The sequence below is a fragment of the Lepisma saccharinum genome, chromosome 26 (genome assembly GCF_977018435.1).
Source record: "Lepisma saccharinum chromosome 26, izLepSacc3.1, whole genome shotgun sequence".
Taxonomy (NCBI): Eukaryota; Metazoa; Arthropoda; class Insecta; order Zygentoma; family Lepismatidae; genus Lepisma; species Lepisma saccharinum.
Genome location: NC_139254.1, coordinates 31323920 through 31347026, shown reverse-complemented (window position 1 = coordinate 31347026; position 23107 = coordinate 31323920). Strand labels below are relative to the sequence as shown.

Here is a 23107-nt window from a genome sequence, read left to right as displayed (position 1 = left end):
TGATTCCTTTGTTGATTATCTTTGTGCAGTTATTTATTAGTTATAATAATTACAAAAAATTACATCACTAATAAATAATAATACCCAATTATTGCACGCATTTTACCTATTTTACCTATTTTCGCTAAAACTCACAAAAAAATAATACATTTTTTGTAATGATTTTTGTATATAGACGGGCAGTTGTTTGTTGTAATTACAGAAATTACCTCCATTAGCAACAATTTGCAAACTGTCACTGTCATCAGTGTATCGAATAAAACACATTCAAACATGGCGTCTGATAAGCACACTAAGTGAATTTTACCTCCTATTTACAACACATTTATGTTTTTATGAACAAAAGTAATACAGAAATATTGAGAATATCCGAGGGAAGAATGTAATTTATTTTCAATTTTTATAAAAGATTTCAGTTGAAAATTCGAAAAAGTAGAGTGAGTGACAGTGACCTCCTCCCTTCGGATAAGCTGAATTTATTGTGAACTGCATCATCGTTGATTGTATTTAGACTTAAATCCTGCCAAAAATAATAGCAAAGCCGAATGCTGTTGAATATGTTCATCATTACCCCTGAACGTATCCTCAAAATTCCCAAGAGCTTCCTCCCACTTCAGGCAAATCTATTATTTTGAAAAACATCAGCGGTGTTAGATTTTATACATCTGTTTAGTTTTGACGTTAACTCTTTTGGAGACTCTGCCTTATTTTCAATCCTTCTTTACATAATACCAAACACCAAAGCTGATCAACAGAATATAATTCATAATTCAATAAAAAAATGTGAAAAATATTGTAAATGAGTGGATTATGTTTCGTTGATAGCAAGTGATCGAATGGGTGTAGTGAGTGTTTTTTAAATTATCACCAGAGGGAGGGGAATTGGGAGTTTCCTGGGTTCGGTATTCAACAAGGGTAAAAGTTAATAAAATATATTTCCAGAAAGGGAAATATGGCTCAAAGTCAATATTTTAATAATATTCAATGATATTGATGAGAATAGAAGGAATGGAAGTGCGATTACTACTACTTTTTTTTTTAAAAAAAAATACACTAGGATGTGTTCTTTAGCAAGTAATGAATTAATTTCGGAGAGCTATAGAGACATTTAATAGATGACAGTGCAAAATGTATAAATTTACTATAACTTGTTCTCAAAGGCAGGGTAATTTAATCTGGACACTACCTGTAAGAAACACAGGGCCTCCCGATGGCGCAGCGGTAGCGTCGTCGCCTTGTAATCAAGGGGTCCCGGGTTCGATACCCGGTGGAGGCACATAGTGGTTCGGATCCCACTTTAAACTGTAGGTCCAGTCCCGATTAGCCTTACAGTGCATAAAGTGGACTTAAAACACCAAATCAACCAATCAATCAAAACCTGTAAGAAACACTGTGATCGTTATTGCAATGACAAATTTAGATGCAAATCAATGTTAATTTACAAAAATCATTTTATCCCCTGTCAATGATAGCACAAGCTTCAATTAAAATGAACAATAAACACTTGTCGGAGATTCTAAAATAAAAATAATTGTCAGTTGTATGCTACGAAAAGCTCATGCATTTTATAAGCTCTTCTTTACTTGTACTGATATGATAGAACTCTGAAAGCAAGCAGTCTCTCCTAGATTTCATTCACACTTAGTAAGGGAAAATTGTAATCTGCCAAAACTTGAAAAATTGGGGTAGCAGCTACTGGCGTAGGTCTACTTTGCTTGAAAGGAATATCAAAAACTGCTATTACCTTCCAGAAACCTATTATAAATGCTCAAAATTAACAAAAATTCCCCAAAACTGACCTATTCCCAGAAAATGAGTAAACTCTTTTTTTCAAAAATCTTAAACAAATTGCCATTATTTACAAATTATTTCACGATACACCATTTTATATATTCGAGCAATTGTTGCACCCTCTATTATAAATTATAAAATGCCTCTTTTTGATATTGTGAAACAGAACAATCTAAATACCATACACATTAGCTACATAAGTTATTAACTGCAGAACTTTGCTAGGTGCTAGTTTTGTAAAATATATTTTCCCGTCTAAACCAAAGCTCTTACGTTCAGATTTGAAATTCTACATTGTTATTTCGGGGAGGGAGTAAAATCATTCCTAGCAGGGACATAAATGGCCAGGTATTAATGTGTATTGACAAAGAACTCGCCATCATCCCTTCCTTTAATATACACATTGTACAGATATCATAAATAATTAATATTGCATGTTGTTGTTTAAAACTTTCTTCTTTACATTAAAATATATTTTTCTTTCTTTTCAGGGATTTGATGAACATTCTGTCTTTTGCTTTCGGTTTTATGATTCTCACAACTATAGCGATTGTTTCGGTAGCAGAATCGTTTTCCACGGTAAGTAGATTTATATTGCTCTTTCATTTAAATTTTGACTTGTTATTTGAAGATCATTGGATACGAGAATAACAACCTCTCGGTGGAGAGTCTGTGTCGCTTTATTACATCATAATCATGTTACTTATTGATCTTTAACGTAGATGGAAAGCAATACTGTATACATGTAACATCGCACAGAAACACTCCCAAAACCTTGACATAAATTCTGTATAATTTTATCCACAAAACTCGTAAATAATAACATTCTTGTTTCGCGACATTATTTGGCCTTAACACAAGAAATGTAACTTTTAATAGTTTCTCATAAAATTGTTGAGCGATATCCAATAATCCTCAGAATTGATTTCGTTACTCTAAAAGCCCCTTTTAATAACCTTAAAACGTACTTTCTTTGATCCGAAACTTAAACTTCGTGTTCAATACCGACGTTAATTCTCCTTTGAAGTTGAAAAGTGATAAACATGAAACTTGAGAGAAAGGTTTTGTCGCCTGTCTTTGTCAACTATAAATGAGTTCAAATGACTAGGAAATGGAAAGTTCATGGAAAAGCCGCTTACTAGTTCATGACACCTTTGGAATTGAATCTTAAGTTTAGTCAGCCAAACTAAATTCTTAAAAACTCGAATTTAGAGAACGTGATAATTGCATTTTTCAATGTTCGAAATTAGTCATATATGAAAATGACTCCAGTAAGATGTTAAGAGAATAATTATGGTTGATTGATTTGTGAGTGTCCATCCATATTATTTTTCTAACCAGTGTTCATCTTCATTGTCACAATGGCCTAACTCGTAGGTTGATTGATTAATTTGCTTTATTTTTACTTCGCTTTTTGTGCCAATTTTGGCTAATTTGCAAAGATGGGGATGAGTGATGACATGATGGAATTCATGAATAGACACTCACAAACATCCATGCCCATGCCGGAATTCGAACCCGGGACCCCTGGCGTCATAGCGCGATGTGCAATAGCAAAAATAGGAAGAGAAGGGACATGAAGAAAGAAAAATTGAAAACTACAAAGAGTTGTTGTTGTTGAGTTGGTGTTTAAAGTCCACTTTATGTACAGAAAGGCTAATCGGTGATGGGTCTACAGTTTAAAGTGAGATCCGAACCACTAAGTGCCTCCACTCGGTATCGAACCCTGACTCCTTGACGACGCTTGGCGACGACGCTACCACTTCGCCATCGGGAATCAGAAAAGTACAAAGAAACAACAAAGAAAGTATATATTTTCCTCATTATCATGAACATAAATTTTTACTTGTTCTATGTTACGAATTAAACGAATTGTAATGTTTGACGTACAATGTGCAAGACGCTGGAATACTACTTTTTGCATCAAAAGAATTACAAAAAAAATGTTAAGTTACGAAGCTTGTACAAGTGGAGTACACTGAACTTATCCGGTACCTGATTAAAATGTTCCTTTATTTCTTCATGATTTTACCACACATTATGAATAATTATAATTACTTCTTCAGTAAAAGGAATCAATAAATAAACACAAGTAGTGAAGAATTTACTGGTTTTAAGTTTGTTTTTACGTCTATCTTGTGCACAGAAAGCCTAATCGGGACTGGACCTGTATGTTAAAAATGGGATCCCAAACACAATATGCCTCCACCGGATATCGAGGCATTTGATTGCAAAGCGACAAAGCGACAACGTTATCCATAAGGATAAAGAATTAAGTAAAGATGAACAGGGGTAGCTGCGAGAAGTCAAGCAGAAAATTGAATTTCAGCACTCCATTTTATAGCTGCAATAATAATAATAGAATTATTGATGAAAATTATGTAAAAATCAGATCTCAGTGACAAGGAATAAACATAACCTAATCTACCATAATTTAAAGCTCTAGCAATATCTTGCAAAACAAATACATCCCCCAGCCGATGTGTTAACGCTGTTAATATCCCTGCCCTGCATGCACGTACATTTTGATAATAAATTACTAGTCATAACCCATCTCACTTAATAAGGATATCTGCGTCAATAATATTGTACATCTCACAAATACATCTCAGGCTTTGTGTTGATTACACCCATCAAAAATAAATTGTCTAAGAAACAAGAACTTCAACACAGAAGATTAAGCCATTTCTTGTTTAGAAGAAATATCTAGAAAAGTCCAGTTTGTTAATTAATTGGTTGGCAAGACAATGTGTTGGGATTAGACAGGACCTTGATTGAGGTGTGTGAAATGATGCAAAAAGTCACTCTTTTTTAAAAAAAAACAAGAAACGATTCGTTTTATTGCGATTGTATAACTGACCATAGTGACGTTATGCTGCATTGAATGTAAAAAATAATGTGACTTTAATAAACCTTGTAGCAAAGTAAGAAATTATCTATTCATTCCCGGAGAGGGCTCGGTGAAGCCGTAACTTTAAGGGTCCAATACAACGGTCAAATTTCGGAAAACCTTCCCCTCTAGTATTCGTTTCTGTGCCCCTGAGTAACAACTATAAGTTTAATTTTACATATGCATATACAAGCTCTCTATTATGCCAATGGCTGACAGCAGCCTAAAGGCTTACTTGTCTCCGGCCCACCCAGACTGCGGGGTGCTGCGGCTTGTTGATCAGGCACTGACATAGAATTAACATGTGTCTGTATTCATGGGGCTATCACAGATTGATATATAATTGAGTGAGAATGTTTGTTCATGTTCCTGATATTTTTCTTAGAAGACTGGAGGCCAAAGCTCATATAGCGTTGTAGCAGCCCATCGTAAGGTAAATATAAATTGTGCCACGTACAGTGACGAACAAAAGTATTCTGCATTAAACAATAAAGAAACCGAAAAGGAACAAATAAGTAGAAGAAGTTTTCATATCGCACAAAAAGCAACGAACTTCGTTTTCGCCACTCTTTGGAAGTTCTATTCTTATTGATTTAATTTAATGAAGACTACTTTCCTTAGTGACTGTAAGTGGCAAAAACATTCCGATGTATTTTCAGAAAGTTTGATGTCATACAACGTGGACGATAATGCCAACTCAACGAAACGATTTCGAAAAGCTAGAAATGAAGACATGCATTTCATAACGATATATCTACACCGTAAAATTCGCCACAGCGACCCACACACCAATGCGTGAAATTTACGGTTCCGGCGTCTTCCTTCGACAAGTGTCAGGAGGATTTTTGCGACGAGTGCGGCCCAGAGATAGCTCCCAGCGAATCGGATTCCCTTCAACGCCAGCCGAGTGTGAAACGCGTGGAGGTTTCCCATGGGATTTAAGAGAGTGCTCCTCCTGCAACAGGAGGAAGAGCCATAAAATGCTGGTAACGCCTCCAGCCTCATTTAAGTTCCCACAATCCCTATCTCCTAGCCTTTAGAAAGACAAGACAAATGATAATCGGATTCAATAGGACAGCTTCTTCCTTCTTGTGCACCAACTGCCAACTCCATGTATCTTCCAGACTCCTTCTGGTTTTGTTTCCACGCGATTTGTACAGACATCATGTTTACTCAAGATAATGAAGATTGCATTCCTGTGGTGGATTAATGAACATCACTTGAATCTTTGGCGAAATATTTGTACTGGTCTTCCAACGGTCGCTTAATTCCACTGGGAATGACAAAAATCATTAGAATTCATTTCACTATATTTTATCCCAGGAATCTGTTGAGCAGGGAGAAGGGGGCGGGGTGAGAGATTGAGTGGGCAGAGCAAAGCAGTACACGCTGCTGCAAAAGCAGGTAACTGCAGTAGCTTCTCCCCTCCAAGCAAACCCATTCAATCTCACTTGTTCATTGATGGAGCCTACTCGCGTCACTACGGTATGCGCCAAAATATACAGTACTGAAACTCGCGCATCTCGAACACGTGGTTGCGTTTGTCGACGGGGCATAGCTCCAGCTGCACGTGTTCGCAGTCGTGAAAAAGAAGTTGTGTTGTGCAGTTGTTGGAAATTGGTCTCTCGACGGAGGAAAAAGTATTCATAGTTGAGCATTATTTCCGCTCATACGGAAGCGGTCGTGAAGGTGGACCGAGTTTGAAAAAGGTGACTGGTCTATATACAACCCAAGTGACAATCGTCCACTCCACATGCCCTAACCTAACCTAACCTTAGGTTTCCTGACAGTTATGCAACCCAAAAGGCACGATTGTTTGGGTTGCATATAGGCCAGTCACTATATTGTAACATGTCTTATACTTTTGTTCATCTTTTCATTTCAGTACTGTATATTTTGGCGCATACTGTACTTGCGCAGACACATGTTTCGTTCGTTTGCTCCAGTGATACTCGGGATAGAGTATAGGCACTGAAGATACAATAAAATTAGGGCAGAAGTTTGACTTACTTGAAACTAAAGAACTCTTTATTACCCACTCTTTCTATAATAATTCATTTTTGAGAATTCGTGGCATCTTTTTATAATCTTTATAAACTATTTATACAGCATATACAAATAAAATTATCTTTTACACAATTCTTATAAGTAATGCGTCCAAGTGATTCTTCTGAACGTAACTTGAAATTTAATATCAAGGAAACAATTTGTAGAAGGGAAGGATTTATAGTTAACAGTAATCAGTCTTGACGGAGATCTAGGGACTTTTTGGAGCATAGAAATTTTCACAAGCTACTTTTCTTCCCCATAGCTTTCTAATGTCGAAATCGAAACAAATGTTTTAATTATTTTGAAGTGTTGTGGTTTAGGAAGTACACGATGAAAGGAGGACAAGTCAACAAGTCACATTCTGTGACTATGAAAATTGCTATATTTTAGAGCTCATATAATCATTTTTTTTGTATTACCTAGATATCTTCAAAAAATTTCTGCTAATGAATTTCATCCAAATCGGTCAACACGATTCAAAATGATGGGCGAAAACCCAATTTTGCTTATATTTGTCCAGAGCTAACATTTTCTTAGATTCAGAAAAAAATATTACTTTAGAACACAACTGAAGTTCCATGAGACCTTTGAAATAAATTCCGTATTTTAGGAACGGCGGAGGCCAAATGGGGGCAAATTATAGATCATCTGACTTGGATATAACGGCACCACATTTAGAATACGCAAACTAAAATAAAAATTGATATTTTGGATGATTTGAGTGGGATTTGGGTAGTTGAAAGTAATTGCTGCTAATCTATGTATATTATTTTACCAAATAGGTCACAGTTTGAGTGTATGATTAGAAAAATTCAAATTCAATTAATGCTGGCCTCATTAAAGTGAAACAATAATAAACATTATAAGATAGACAACCAAAAGTTCCCAAACAGTTTCGTTTCACGGCGTCCTTAGTGTTTCAAACACCTTTCCGCGTCGCCCAAGTCAGAAAGTAGGCCTATTTAACTCTTGCAACGCTAGTTAGGTTGCTTGCCTTACGTTAAAAAATGAACACACATTTGAAAAACAGAAACATTTTACATGTACAGTATAAAGTACTCAATAAGCACATATTTGGAACAATCATATCATTGACTAACACGTAAGTGTCATTTCAGTGAAAATATTGGAACATTTCGCGGGCCCTTGTTAGCCAGCTACGGCGCCCCAGGGAGCCGCAGCGCACACTTTGGGAACCGCTGATCTAGTCTGTCCACGGACAATCTACCACCACTTTCTCCGATATGAGCAAAATTCGAAGCATTTGTTTGCTGTTCATTGCTACATTTTTTTTAAGTCTGTTCAAAATTTTGTAACTTTTTAGATTTGAGGTTTTTGATCGCGGTCAAGTTGATGCGGATTTAAGAGCTACAAGATAGGTATCTCTTTTGAAGGAGAGGTAATCGATGAAACACGTAAGCCGTTTTTCCATAAATCTGAAATTTGCAAGATACCGTTTTTCTACTTGAGAAGAATGGTACAGAAAACCTTTGTTAATTAACCATTGTTAGGAGAAATTGGCTGAAGCCTTTGCCGATCATGCAAAAGCGATTGCTGTTATCCTCTGCGAAGGCATTAAACTTCGAGGGGATATGTTCTGGGGAATAATTTCCTCCGTAGATTGAAGCCTCCGACAAGGAGCAATTTCCTCATTCGCTGCGAATCAGTTTATGACTGGAGAATTATCTGCCATCGTCGCTCGCAGGGGAGAAATCCATAATGCCATTACTGTTCGTACGTGCGATGATTCAATGTTTCGAAATTTGTTGTGTTGCTAAAAAAAATCACTCTTGGTGTTCATTCTCAACTTGTGTTTTAGTTAGCTTGTGGAAAACTTGGAAAACCATGATGATCGATTTGGATATTCTGTCAATAATTAACTTCTTAGCAGGGTGCGAAGTAATGGGGAACTTTGTCAAGAAGCATGTCAGTTCATTACACCAAGTCATCCCGTCGTGTTTGTGTGAGAAGACTGTCGCATGGAAGTGTGAGCGAGGGAGAAGGCATCGTCGGTCTCACTGGTTCAGTGTGGCATTTTAATCGTGGCAGAAGAAACAGTAAGTTGTTCCCTGAAGTGGTTCCCTCTCAGTATTTTTACCTCTAGATGCAAGTCCCCTCCCTCCGAAACCTTCCCCGTTTATGCCCTTGGGACCAGCGTGCAGACTGGAAGTTCGCACAGCAAGAATTTCTCGCTAGCCTCCACAAGTGCAAGCGAAATACTCAAGCCTGCATTACACGGAAGCGTCCCTAGCAACAAACGTGAATTTTCAACCCTTTCAGGGATGATTTTATCACCTCATAACAATATAATTGTCAAATTTGGAACTGAAATATTTGCACCAAACGAAACATTTTACATGAACTAAGTTAAATCTCGTGCTTGCTAAAGTTATACAAAATCACTGACTTGCATTACGTCGAACAATTATGAAAGTAATAGTATATTTTACGTCGCTTTCTTCATCTTGGGCAAATCTCAACGATGGGGATAAATGATTAATTGATGGGACAATCTTAATCAGGTTTTCAACCTGAAATGTTTGGATTGAAGGAGTGTTTCGCTGACCAGTGCCACACGGAAGAAATACTAATGTCGTTGCATAAATTCTTTTGGCCTATCGACCAGGTCAATTCTGGAAAAGTTTCCGAGCTTTCGAGAGCTAACGTCACTCTCATATTCAGGGTAGAAGCTCGGTAACTTTTCCAGATGTGACCTGTTCGATAGCCAGAGAGAATATATTCATCATTCGTCGCCAGGAAAGCTTCAAGACTTACTACTAATGTCGATGTCATTAGTGGCTAAATAATAATAAAAGTTACGAATTTAATGGAAGGCTTTTCGTTTCCTTCTCCGCGGATTAAACTCTTCAAGGAGTTGGCGAACTGTCTTCTTGAACTTAGTAAATACCAGCCCGGCAAATATGCAAAAAATAAATATTAGTTCAATATGAGTCTTCAGACTAAAATATTTTGAAAATGCAAAAATCGAAAACAAAAATCAGTGAAACGAGCAGTGGAACGTTGAATACCAGGAAAGAATAAAATATCGAGAGAAAATGAACGGTCCATTGTGACATTATGCATTATAATGAGGACGAGAGGAATCGTTTCCTTCAAGAAACGGAGGGGTAGAACGAGAAGACTCGGCGACTACAATTTTCCATGTGTGTTTATCTAAATATTCATTTTAGCACTCCAGAAACACGTTACTTAATTTTAAGCACATGGGTAGATAAATGAAAATTTGAGGAAGTGGCTGTTACGAAAAACGACGAAACATTCCTCTGATTAGTGAAAACTTTTAGTTCAAAATCAAGAGTCTTGAAGTTAGTAGAAACGCATTTTTCTATCTTAACAATGAAAGAAATCCGCTTGCAATTGCAGTGGCAGGAGAAATCCATAATTTACAAATATTCACGTACAGAATATTTGTGACACAAAGTTAAACTTCATACTCTTAATATTTTCCTATGATTACACCTTTTACTCCTCCACCTCGTACTATCCACGAAATGTGGGTTTTGTAACATTTACCCGAAAGCAATAATTTTAATTGGCACAGTGCTTCATTTCATACAGTGATTGAAACATCAAATGAGAAAGTGAAGAACTCCGGAAAGTGAGGATAGACGTGATCACTCTGCAGATTATGATATTATTGGTTGAGATGTTTTGGTGTGAGTAAATTAATCATGGTAAGGAAATGAGTCCGAAAACGATGGAAGTGAAGTTACTGGAAAATATGAGCACATGCGTGGTTTCCGTTAAAGGTACTATATATACACACTCACTTCGAGTGGTTAAATCATCGACTCAATATCACGTCACCCCTTAAGGTTCAGGATTCTAATCGCTTTTTCAGAATGGGCGATCTCCTGCAAGCGATTGTTTTGGTTTGAGTTGGTGTTTTAAGTCCACTTTATGCACAGTAAGGCTAATCGGGACTGGACCTACAGTTTAAAGTGGGATCCGAACCACTTGTGCCTCCACCGGTTATCGAACCCGGGACCCCTCGATTACAGGGTAATGACGCTACCACTGCGCCATGGGGGAGGCCCTGCAAGCGATTGTGAAAAAAGTGATATTCAATACATCCCTCTGATGTTTTATAACCAGATACGTTATACCATTTCCTAGTGTTAGTAATATTGTAGATGTAATATGAAAAAAATAATTTTCAATAGGACCTGGCAATACTTGAGAATACCAATGGAGGACGAAGAAGAGACGGTTGTGTGAAATGTTTCTTGTCGCGGACTTTGTTCATAAATAGGTATTTCTTCATATGTAATCTTCTGTATAAGTTAACTGTTACTTCTATATGTGTTCAGTGCAGCAATACATTAATCTTCAGTAACACAGGCTGTTATTTCTTGTGACATTTGTGTTTTGCCTGTCTATGTGTGTGCTAGTGTACTTTCGCCATTCACCTCTTACTCGCTGTTCCGAGGTGAGATAATCCGATACGACTTGGTTGAATATTACATTCGTTTGTACCTATATCCGGTCACAATTTCTTGCAGATAAATTATAAGAAATAGGTCCCGAAGCAAATCAATTTGAAATTCCTTTCATCTGCTTTCAATGTAGCCCCGAACTAATAAGCTCCAGGTCTCGACCTTTCAGTTATCGAATAATCGCCTTTCGAACTCAAGATGCGACGCTTTGTTACTGTTCCTCTCTATCAATTCATACGATTATTAAATTTCAAACACATGCATGACTCGCATCAGAGTAGACAGGCGACAAGGACTCTCAGCCATGATTCGCTTACCTTTAGAGGTTCCCAGAGTGCACTTCGCCTCCAGCCGTCAAGGAAATCTGCTTTAAGCTTCCTGATCTGCATATTCAAAGGATTTAGTTAATCTTGAGAACTTTTCCAAGTACTTTGAACAGAATGGATTTACCTTAACATTTTCTTCCCTAAGTTTTGGAAGAAAAATCTTTGTAAAAAAAGTGTCATACGACCTAAATATCGACCATCCAAAATTTCCATGAAAGCCGCGTCAAAATTAGTCGCAAGGTCAAAGAGCAACTTCAAACAGGTGAGGGAGATTTAAATTTAGATGGGACTTTAATTCTGAACAGTGAAGTCAAGATGTAATTACAAAGTTTTATGGCGTTTGGTGAAAGAGTTACTCTGTAGGTAATGTCCATTGTCTATTAATTGAAAGAGGATCATTTAAGGGCGGCAGATAACATTATATTTTTGTAATTCTGATTTGATTAAATCCTTACATCTAAATATGTTATTTTTTTTAAAAAAAAAAGCGTTTGAAGCAAGTATTTAATTATTGTTCCTTTCAACTGAAAGTATGAAAATTCCATAATTAATGAAGGATTCTTTCAGAGAACAGTTTAGGTCCTTATTTATTCAAATTTCTAATTATTTATTTTATTTAAGATTGAAACATTTTTTCGCACAGGAACTTTGCATACATATACGTAGATGGTCAATTAAACAGAATTATCTTCTGAAATGATTACTTCCACAATGTGGAGTCTATCACTGAATCCTTAAGTCGTAATGCGTTCACTCTGCCTTCTTCCGAACAGCAGTGAATTAGGATAAACGTATGGTTTGTTATGCTTTAAACTTTAAAAGAAATAGCATCATAGTAGTGTAAGTTAGTTGTTTCAAAGTAGTACTTAGTAGGTATGGTCTTTTTTTACCAATTGAATATCACTTTTTGACATACTTTGACAATTTTTTGTCGATGTTTTAGCGTTTAGCGATGTTTTAGTACAAATTTTCACTATACTCATTTTTCCCCCACTCGTACTTGGTAGGTATATCATGATGTTACGTGATACAACTTAACCTATCCTTTTTTTACGATTATTTAATTTTTCTACGATCCTAAGTGATATAACTTAACCTATCATTTTTTTTATTTATGCACTGTTTGAACGTTATTATTTGAGGATCATATTTTGTAGGTATTTTTTTTTTATCAATCGAATATAAGTTTTTGACATACTTTGACAATTTTTTGTCGATGTTATAGCGTTTAGCGATGTTTTAGTACAAATTTTCACTGCACTCATTTTTCCCCTACTCGTACTTGGTAGGTATATCACGATGTTACGTGATATAACTTAACCTATTTTTTTTTTTACGATTTTTTTAATTTTCTTACGATCCTAAGTGATATAACTTAACCTATCATTTTTTTTATTTACGCACCGAACTAACCTACAAGGGGGACTCCGTTTGTTTTAATATTTCAGTATTATAAGGTTTTCACAAATTTTATATAACCTAAAATGTGTTGGATGTTGATTTTTAGTATGTGGCAATTTTTTATGAATTTTAAAACTGTTCCGTCACCCTCTCGTTCTTCACGTCGTGGACGAAGGACTTCTCTGCAATCAGGATGACGCTGCATAGAGTATCGGCAGGCAGCGCGTCGTGGAACTCGCAGACGATCTTGATGTTGGTGCGATCGTTGATCACCACCTGCCTTCTCTTAGATGTGTTGATGACGGTCATGGGTCTCCGTGCTTTGAATTCGCTGGGCGTGTAATACATGTCCACGCTTCCCTCGGTCACGCGTTTGTAAGCCGTGTAAGCTTCGTAAAGTTTGAGGTAATCGTTTTTGGTCACGTCGAGGTTGTAATTCTCGCGCGGGAACACTTCGTTCCTACCGTTCTTCAGATAAACGTTCTTGATCTTGCAGTCGTCGAACTTGCTGGAATCTTTTTCCTGATTCTTGTCCCTCCCGGTCTGAAAAAACACCACGACGAAATCTGGCATGTCGAACTGTATGTTGTTGAACTGCGTCGTTACGTCGAATTCCATGTGACTTCCCGACGCCATCTTCTGCACGCACTGGTAACCGTGAAAGTGAATTGACACCTGCGGACTTTTCAAGATCTCCGCTTTGTACTTGAGGGCGTAGTTTGTTTCGTATTCCACCACCGGCATTCTCAATTCCATGCTTCGGATGACGCATTTCGCTGCTTCGGGTAAAGTGTTGGCTATCGGCGTGGTGCCGTCCGGACCCAAAGTAGCGTATCGCATCAGTGCGTCGTTGTCGTTGGCTGCTCTTCGAAACGTAATCCTCAGTCCTCCCTTCCACATGATCTCCTTGTAATCCGAGAAGAAACCAGGCAGCAGACGCATGGGAAAGAGCACCGTGTGACTTTTCGTCGATATTTTGGTTCCGGCTTCGAATCCCCCGGCCTGGTAGTACGCTGCGTCCGTTTTGGATAATTTCAACGTTCCCACTGCCGTCGACGTGATGCCTGGATAATCTATTCTGTCGATGACAGTGTTGTGTTTCCTCACCTCCACCTGCGAGAACAGGTGGGGCACGAAGTTGTCCACGAGTATCAAGTTTGCTGCTGCGGGAAACGCGTCTCCGCTTTCTTTCTTCACCACGTCGAATTGAAGGTAGAGGTCCGCTCTGTGAGGATGAATAAACCCATCGCCTACGTCCACGTCGTATTCGATCTCCCTGTTTGCTTCGTTTAGATTAGCGAACGTGCGACGGTTGGGAGGGAAAGATTGCAATTCGTAACTTTCGATTTGCTCCATTTTACATGTATGGTTATTTATTATACGTTGATCTCCACGATGGCCGTCGTAGTGGCACCTGCGAAATCCACCACGTCTCCTTTCTCGTTCGTCACCACCAACTCTATGTCGTCTATGCGGTTGCGACATACTGGAAAATAGATCGGCGAAGAGGGCGTGTAGATGATCGGTTCCATGAACTCAGAACTTGGTTTGAAAGTGGCTATGATTCCCGTCTGCTTGTGACTTCCCAGTAATCCGTCCGAGGATTTCGTGATCATACCTTCGGCTACGTTGCAGTGAACGTTCAGAGTCTCTATGGCCAAGAATTTAGGAATGTTGGTTGCTACGTGCTTGATGCCGGCTTCGAGTTTGGTGTCGTTCTCGAAACCTAAAAGTTCTCCTATGGTGCCCAGGTCCACGGTCTCCGTCGCGGATAGGATTTCCACTCTGTGCGTGACCGAATTTTGAGAAAGGTATGTGCCTTTGGGTAACTGAGCTTGCAAAGTGGAAAGATTGTATTGTCCTGGCGTGACAACGATGTGTTCGCTTCCGACGCTAATTTTGTTGTTGTGCTGGGTGACGTTAGGTATGAGGTACATGCTGTAGAATGCACGCAGAGCCACGGATTTAGGATAGACGATGTCGTCGTGCAGCGTGAGTTTCAAGATTGAAGATTCGCTCGTGAGATGGAACACGCCCATTCTAGTGATGCTGTTTGAGGTTCCACAATGCTTTCTGGAAATCCTTGATCGTAGGGTTATTTATTTTAGAGAGAAACGCGAGCACGGAGAGGCAGAGATGCCCGCAGTTCACGTCTCCGAAATCTTGAATGCGTTCGTCGTTGTAGTATATGGAGGTTTTGTTCGTTTTCAGATAATGAATTAAATTTGTAGGTGGAACACCTCCGAAAGAATCGAAAACGAATGCTTTATCATCATTTTTGTGGTAACATATCCAATGCGTGCCTGGATTTTCTTGACCGTCCAAGTTGACTACTCCGCATTCTCTTCTTTTGACGCTTGAAGGTAACGAGTCGGACATGAAAACTCCTCTGAAGTGTTTGATTTGTAACGGTTCGATCAGAGATTCAATATCTCGGTTGGTGAGTGCTTCTGTTTCTTTTTTTTAAACTTCTTCATCACGCCCTTCCCCTTCTTCTCCATGGCCAGGTTGTGACGTTTCTGTTCTTCCAATTCCGCCTTGTTCTTCTTCGAGTCGATGACGGTTTTCGCGATGGTGGCACTTCCGCCGGCCAAACTTCCAACGGCCCCCAATGCTGCCAGGATGGCCGGGATGCTGAATATGAAACCTCCGACCTTTTGTTGTTTCCGCGAACGCTGCAATCTTTTCAATTGAGGTGTGCTGAGCAGCAATTTCATTCCGTGTCCTTTCGACAAGCAAGAACGTTTCTTCTCACGTTGTTTCTTGGTGAGTAACCCATCGAGGGCACCTAGATTTTTAAGATTGGAGTATGGTATCTGGTACACGACACCCTTGGGCTTCATGTTGATGCTCTATGTGTTATTTTCACGGTATGTTATTTATATATATATTCTGAGATTTTTTTTGTGTAGTTTTTTTACGGTATGTTATTTATATATTTTCAAGGCCTCGCAGTCGTTACACAAATTCTATTACGTGCTTCGTTTTCTTGCCAAGAAGTTCCTTTGTCCCCTTGTATACGATTCGAGTTTTGTTCTCGATTAAAATAGATAGCTTCTCGTCGGATAACATGTTAGCGTATCGATCTGGTAAAAATAGACTGTATTGTGCGTTGAGCAACAGGCGTACCTTGGGACCATACTGGGTAGAAACGATTGAACCGGAAGTTATCGTGTAAGGTTTGTCGACTTCCAATTCCTGAATTTTTACATACTCGACTGACAAATTTAGCATTTGTTTTAATGCTTGGAGATCGCTCATTTTTTCAGTTGTCAGAGTGTTAGAGAGAAATTTAATTGCTTTTTTTCACTATGTGTGTTATTTATATATACCAAAAATTATTTTTTTACGATGTGTGTTATTTATATATCAAGTTTTTTTTTACGGTATGTTATTTATATACCCCACCCCAATTTTTGTTTCGTGTTCATGGCGATGGTGGTACCCAGTGCGGCGACCCGTTCACCCAGCGATGCGTCTCTGCTCACGAACCTTTCGAAAGCTGCGTGCTCTAACTTTCTGTCTGCTTCGTGACGTGCGTCCAGATCCGTCTGCGTGGTGTTGTAGGCGATGTCGTGATCTTTGCATGCCGCGTCCAACGGATTCACACCCTTGTCTCCTCTCTCCAATCTTTTCTCGAGTTTGGTACCCGGCCCGCAGTACTGGTAGCCAGGTAAATGCATCTCGAAAGGTAACTTGTTGATGATGTCGTTCACGAGTCCCTTTCCTTCGGCCACGTTCCAAAATTTCGGAGGCAGCGTGTTGATGATTTTGATCAGGTAACCTATGCCCTTGTCGTCGTTCACGATGAAGTTGGAAAGTTTCGTGCTGATCATGTCCACGATGCCAACCTTCTCATTGTAGAAATTACGGTTGCCTGCATTCTCTTCGCCGGCTATCACCAACAATCGGTCCACGAGTTTCCTAACGTCGTCCACCCAAACGAATTCTTTGGGTAACGTGTTGTAGCGTTTGACGCCGCTGCCTGTTTTGACCTGGTTCCAAATCGGTTTGATGAGATTCCTGTACTTCTCGCCGCTGCTCGATTTCACCCTATTCTGCGAGGCATCGTTGTTCTGGTACAAGGCATCCGTCATGATCAGAATTTCCTTGTAACTTTGGTAATCTTCGTCGGTGTAATCTTTCGGCTGCTTTTTGGCGACGAGTTCCCACAGTCCCACCGTACCCGGATACCTGTTCCAACTATCCTTGTCGCCTAAATTGACTTTAATGTCGTTGCCTTCGAAGGTCACCTTCGATTTCCCAATCTTCCACACCACACCGCCGCCTTCGCTGGTTTCCATGCTGGGATACAATCCGAACACTTCATCCTTGTCGAATTTCCCCGTGCTCAGGTAGTCTCGTGCCAAAGGTCCCAACTCGATTTTATCCGAAGACGACGACGTGCTACCTATGGCTCGACGTCGTGCCGGTGCATCCTTCAGTTCGAACGGCGTCGAAGGAATGCTCGAAATAGGCGTGGGTACGGCGTAACTTTTAGCTGCGAGCGGTACGAGTTCATTAATCAAATTTTTATTTTGTTCCGTGACACTTTTAATTTCTTTACCTAGACCGCTGATGGCATCGATCACGGGTTGATCCTGACGTTTCTTCTCTTCGTAGAATCCGCGATTCTCGGATTTCCAACCTTTGAAGCGTTTCGCGAGGTATTTTCGCAACTTGAGATTTTCGTCTTCGATTTTTCGTTTCGTCATGACGTTATTTATATACGTCGTTTCTCACAACGTTGCAACGTTTAGAAAGTCGTTGATTTTGTTTCTGTATTTTCCGTCGTTGGGTTTCCTCGTCATGTCGATCGTCGCGAATCCGAAATCGTCACCGTTCCAGCAAGTAGAGCAGCAGCCTTCCGAAAATTGATTGTAGTTCATGTCTCCGCCTACGTAGTCATCGTACGCATGCTTGAGGTTGGTGTGATCTTGACGAAACAAACATATGAAATTGGCGTTGTCGCGCACTAACTGTTTTGGAATTTTGGAAAACGTTTGAGCTAGGTAAAAACAATCCATTCCTTTGTGACGACCTTGCGTGAAAAAGTTGCGAATTTCATTTTGATTTTCCAGGATGGCGTCGTCGAACACAACGACTGAATTTTCACGACAATCGTCGAGTGGTTTTATTTCCGAGGCAAACGTTGCAATGTCCAGACCATCGTACAGTTTCATCAGTTGCTGGTATTTGGATTGCTCCAAACTTTTCGAGAACACGTACAGGTGCCTGTTCTTCCAATCTAACCAATTCGGTGCGAGGAGAAAATTGTCCACGAGCAGTGTCGTTTTCCCACACCCCGAAGGACCTACGATCAGACAGCGGATGCTGTCGGGAAGCAACTCGCCGTTCTTTTTCTTCGTTTGACTTTCCGGATTCGGTAGACGCTTCACCACGTTCCACGTACTCACAAGATCACTTCGTTCGCGTCGATCCAACTCTTTTCCGGAAGTCCCAGCCATTTGACCAAAAGTTTGTCACCTTTCCTACGCAATACTTTCTCGATGAGGTACGTGTCGGGGTGTTTTGTTTTAGAGAGTTCCTCTTCGTAAAATCTTCCTTTCAAAATCTCGCCGCTACTATCTTTTATTATATACGTGTGTCGGTTTCCAGGTAGAACTCGAACCACCGTAAAGAGTTCCGTGCTCCAATTTTTTGTGAACCCCTTCTCGAAGGTGCGTTTGAATTTGCTGATCCTCACCTGGTCTCCAATTTTGTATTTAGCTTTTTTTGTCGTGGGTGTGTATTTTGGACAGTAAACTGTAGAAATTAAACGCTGCTCGTCGGACTTGGCAACGTCAGCTGGCTTCATGCCTATCGTTCTGTGTACCGTTTCATTATAGGTGTCGACGAGTTCCGGCAGGATGTCGACCCATTTGTAATTTCCCCGAAGCGTGAATCGTTTCCACATGTGTGTTTTCAAGGTTCGATTGAATCTTTCCACGATGCTGGCTTTGATGTGACTGAAGCTCGAATAATGTTGAATCTTGTGTTTTTGAATAAACTTTTGGAATACGGCGTTGTAAAATTCTTTACCGTTGTCCGTTTGCAGAAACCGTGGTCGTCTGCCGCCGCTTTCGCGAAAAATTAATTTGAATGCTTCCGTGACGCATGTTCCCGTTTTCGCCTTCAAAGGTAGAGCCCATGCGAATTTCGAAAATGTGTCTATGACGGTGAGGAGGTACTTGTTGCCCTTGTTCAATTTATGTACGTTTTTCAAATTGCCGCTACTCATCTCCACGAGGTCGCTTTGCCAGAGGTCGTCGATGCCCTTGGTTACCACAGCCAAACGTTCGTAGTTACGGCGCGCAGGTTTATGCAATTCTTCGACGATGGCTTGCCTAGACATTTTTTTTAGAGATTACGTTTCAAGAGAAGCACAAGCGTGATGGGATTCAAAGAGGGTGGCACTTCGCTCGTGTTTTGAATGATCAGCTTATCGCCGGCACTCACGTCGAAAACGGTGAGATCTTCGTCTTCGTGTATTTCATATATGTTGCGCGTTTCGTTCCAACGTGCCAGAGGAATGTTTCCTGCTTTCTGGACACCACGATTCGATATCAAAGTCATGGTGGGAACGCTAGCTTTTCTACCGTGAGACCAGTACGAAAATTCGTTTATCTGAATCGTGCCATCGAGGAGAAACTTGTAGTACGGATGATAAGGATGCAACATGTACAGTTTGTTACCTTCGACGAACGTGGAGATTCTTTGTTGATTGGGTACGCTGTTGATTTCGATGGCTTGCAGAGAATGCAGTTTAGCGAATTTAGTGTCGACGCCGAGCAGATTACTGTGAACTTGTCCGAGTTTATTTTCGATGGGCAGCAAATGCTCGACTATGGTATCCGTTACGGCAGAAAACGACGGTTTGATTTTCACTTCCACGTTCAACTGCTTGTAGTTTTCGTTGAGTTCTTGCAACTTGGCACCGAAAGAAGCCAGCGTCGATTCCTGCGTGGATTCCAGCACTCCAACTTGATCTCTGATGTTGACGACAATGTTCTGAAGGTTCTCGACTTGATTCAATTTCGAGCTCTTCTCGGTAAGATCGTTCACGATCCTTCGCATCTCTGTAAACTGCGTGTGAAGGTCGGCGACGCTCTGCGAAGTGGGCAGCGTCGACACCAGCGAACTAATTTCGTCTCGAATCTGTTCCACGTTCGCCGTTTCCGTTTCTAGTCGTTTCAGCATTCGAGATATGTTTCTTTTCAAAGCGTGCAATTCTTTGGAGGTGGGGAGATTGGCCACTTTACTCTCGAGATCGCTCAATGAACTTTTGATGTCGCTCGAATCGGATAGTGCCGTCACCGCCGTTTTCAATTTTTCCAAATCTTCGCTCGAAGGCACGCTCGTCCGTAACGATTCCAAGTCACCCTGTATGTTGTCGAGTACGTGATGAAAATGAGCGAGATTCGTTTCGACGTTCAAATTTTCTAAATATTCGATCTTCTGCTGAACCGCGCTCAACGTGTCTTGAATGCTCGTCAACGCTCTCGCTTCAGCGTGAATATTTTTAATTTCTTCGTTGATCAATTCCAAGGACGCCTGAAGCGTAGCGATGGTGGTTTGAATGTGTTCGAAATCTCGATAGGCCTCCAATTGAATTTTTATGTTCGCGACGCTTTTACCGATGACCTGCAGTTCGTCCGACGATGGTAGGTTCGTCATTGTATCTTCCAAAGTCTGCAACTTGGATTTAATTTCTTCCAACGTGCTGGTGAATTCTTCTTGTAATTTGGAAACGACAACATGCAAGCGTTCTACATCAATATCGTTCACGACGGTTTGAAGTTCAGAGAAATTCTTTTCTATTGCGGAAGTTCGTTCTTCGATTTCGAGTTTCAATTTTTCCAAATCTTCATTTTTCGATTGAAATTGCTGTAATTTGGTCAAATCATTTTGAAGCGAATCCACGCTCAACTGTATATTTTGAACGTTGTCGTAAGAAGGTACGTCGACATAATTTTTTATGAGCGTTTTCAGTTCGGAATCGATTTTCAGAATGGGGTCGAGACATTGCGTTTGGAGCGTAGCGATTTCCGACTCTAAACTTTTGTTTAAGGTCTCCTGCAAAGCGATCAAATCGGTCCTCAACTTCTTAACTCGAATGTCCAACATGAGAATCTCTTCTGCGTGGTCTACACGCTTGGTGTTGCCGAAAATGTGGTTAGGCATTTTTGGTTAACGGTTATTTATAATAGGATAGACGATTCGTAATTCTACGAAGAGAGGAATAAGTTTGTCGTAATCTCCGAGGAGTTCTATGTAAAAATAATCTCCTGCAGACACATCGTACGTAATGTTAGAAAGCATCTTGTCGTGCTTGATTCGAAAAATGTTCTTGCCGGTAGAAATTTTGATTTCGCCTGCGTTTTCCGGATTCACGGTGATTTGAAGTTTCCCGTCGATTGGAATTTCGTAGAAATGTAAATTGTTATTAAAAACATAAAACATCTTGCCCACATCGTCATTCAGTTTCGTCCAAATGCTGTTGAGGTGAATGATCAACAGACCGTTGAGTTTAGGTAACACGGAAGGTAAGACTTCATGATCTGGTATGGTTTCCATAATGATCTGTTTTTTGAAACCGAACAAATTCATAGGCATGCTGGTTATTTAAGGATACGGTCAAAGTTTTATTTTGTAATGAGAGTCAAAGTGTTTTTTTTACTGAGTAACAAAATGTTTTTTTTTGAGTTAGTGAAAATTGTTGTGTGTGGTGGTGAGTGCTAGTTATTTGCACTGTGCGCAATTCTTATTTATTTCTAAACGACGATGTCCCCAAGGCAATGTGTGAATACCACACTCGAGGACGCACCTCTTATCGTCGTTGGGATCCAGGGCAATTTTTCTAACTTTGTTTGTGCTGATGATATGGTTGACGCTCTGGATTCTTTGTTCTATGCTTAGTATCGTCGATTGTGAGTAAAGGCAATCGATGTAATCGTGGAAGGTGAGTTTGTTCTCCACCGTATTCTTGCCCACACCTTTTGCTTTCTTCGTGACGCTACTCTCTGTTTTTATGGCATACATCTTCGAACGCAAACCCGCGAACTCGACAATAATGTCACCGTTACATTCATCTTTCAGTTTACCTAGGACTTTTTTGTTGAGGGATGGAATTCCAAATCTGTTAGGTTGAGGGTACGCAGAAGTATCGAAATACTCAAGCATGGAAGGATTTTTTATGTCTTCGTATAGGTTAGGTGTTTGTATGCTGTAAATGAAGCTGTCGGTGTCCGTGTACAAAAGTGATATTTTATCATTGTAGAAGGGTTTCATCACGTCGTAATGAAATTCGAACATGTAAAGTTTCGACAAGTCGAGAACCGTTGCGCCAACGTAAATTGGTTTTCTGAATTTCATCAATTTTATATGTAGATTGAAAAGTGCTAAATTCTCGTTGTAAATTTTTCTCGACTTAAATCTAGGATCGGCTATCCACTTCCGACATTTATTCTTATCGGAAATTAATTTCACGTCTACGTGCTTTCTAACATTCTCCATGGTCTTTCCGTACACCGCATTGTTCATTAATTTAAAGAAGTCCTTGTCTAAATCGGAAGTGGCAGCTGTTCTATGTTGTGTGTTAGTTTCTATGTAAGGTCTTAACCACGTGGAATGTTTAAACTTTAGTATTCGTCTAACATTTACTATCTGAACACCCTTCCCAATCAAAAACCGGAGATTCTTGTAGTGGACGACGTATCTCTGTTTAGGGTCCAATGTTAACAAAAGCTTGTCTTGAACCGAGTCGGGTGGACATTTGATTTCGGGAGTCGGAGGCAAATCCGAAAACGTGTCGTGCAGGTGGTCGGAGAATTGGAGATCTACCTCTGCGAAGAAACCACACTCGCTATCGTCGAAATGAATAATGTCTATCGAAGTGGGATCTAACCATTCGAATCCCCCGTAAGGAAGTTTCTGAACCATGGCATGTCCGTAGACATTATTAACGTCAGCGTAGAAGATGTAATTCGATGCTCGATTTGAATCGTAATCTTCTTTCATGTGTACGTTATTAGCTTTTGCATGTCTCTGTACGCATTGCACCATTCCACCTCGTATCCCTCTTTCGATGAAAAGTAACATGTCAACGTCCGATATCAGTTCCAGCTTGACCTTTGTCTGGAATAACATTGCCGACCACGCTAATCCCGGTAGACTGTAGAAATACGCTGGAT

At 39.9% G+C, this 23107-nt stretch overlaps 1 protein-coding gene across 1 annotated transcript in view; it reads left to right on the top strand.

The window, feature by feature from the left end:
* Ac3 (Adenylate cyclase 3) overlaps positions 1–23107 on the top strand; it is a 568126-nt gene that overhangs the window by 470169 nt on the left and 74850 nt on the right. The window contains exon 11 of the mRNA XM_083112151.1: positions 2283–2370. Coding sequence (XP_082968277.1) covers positions 2283–2370 — 88 coding nt within the window. The remainder of the gene's footprint in view (positions 1–2282; positions 2371–23107) is intronic.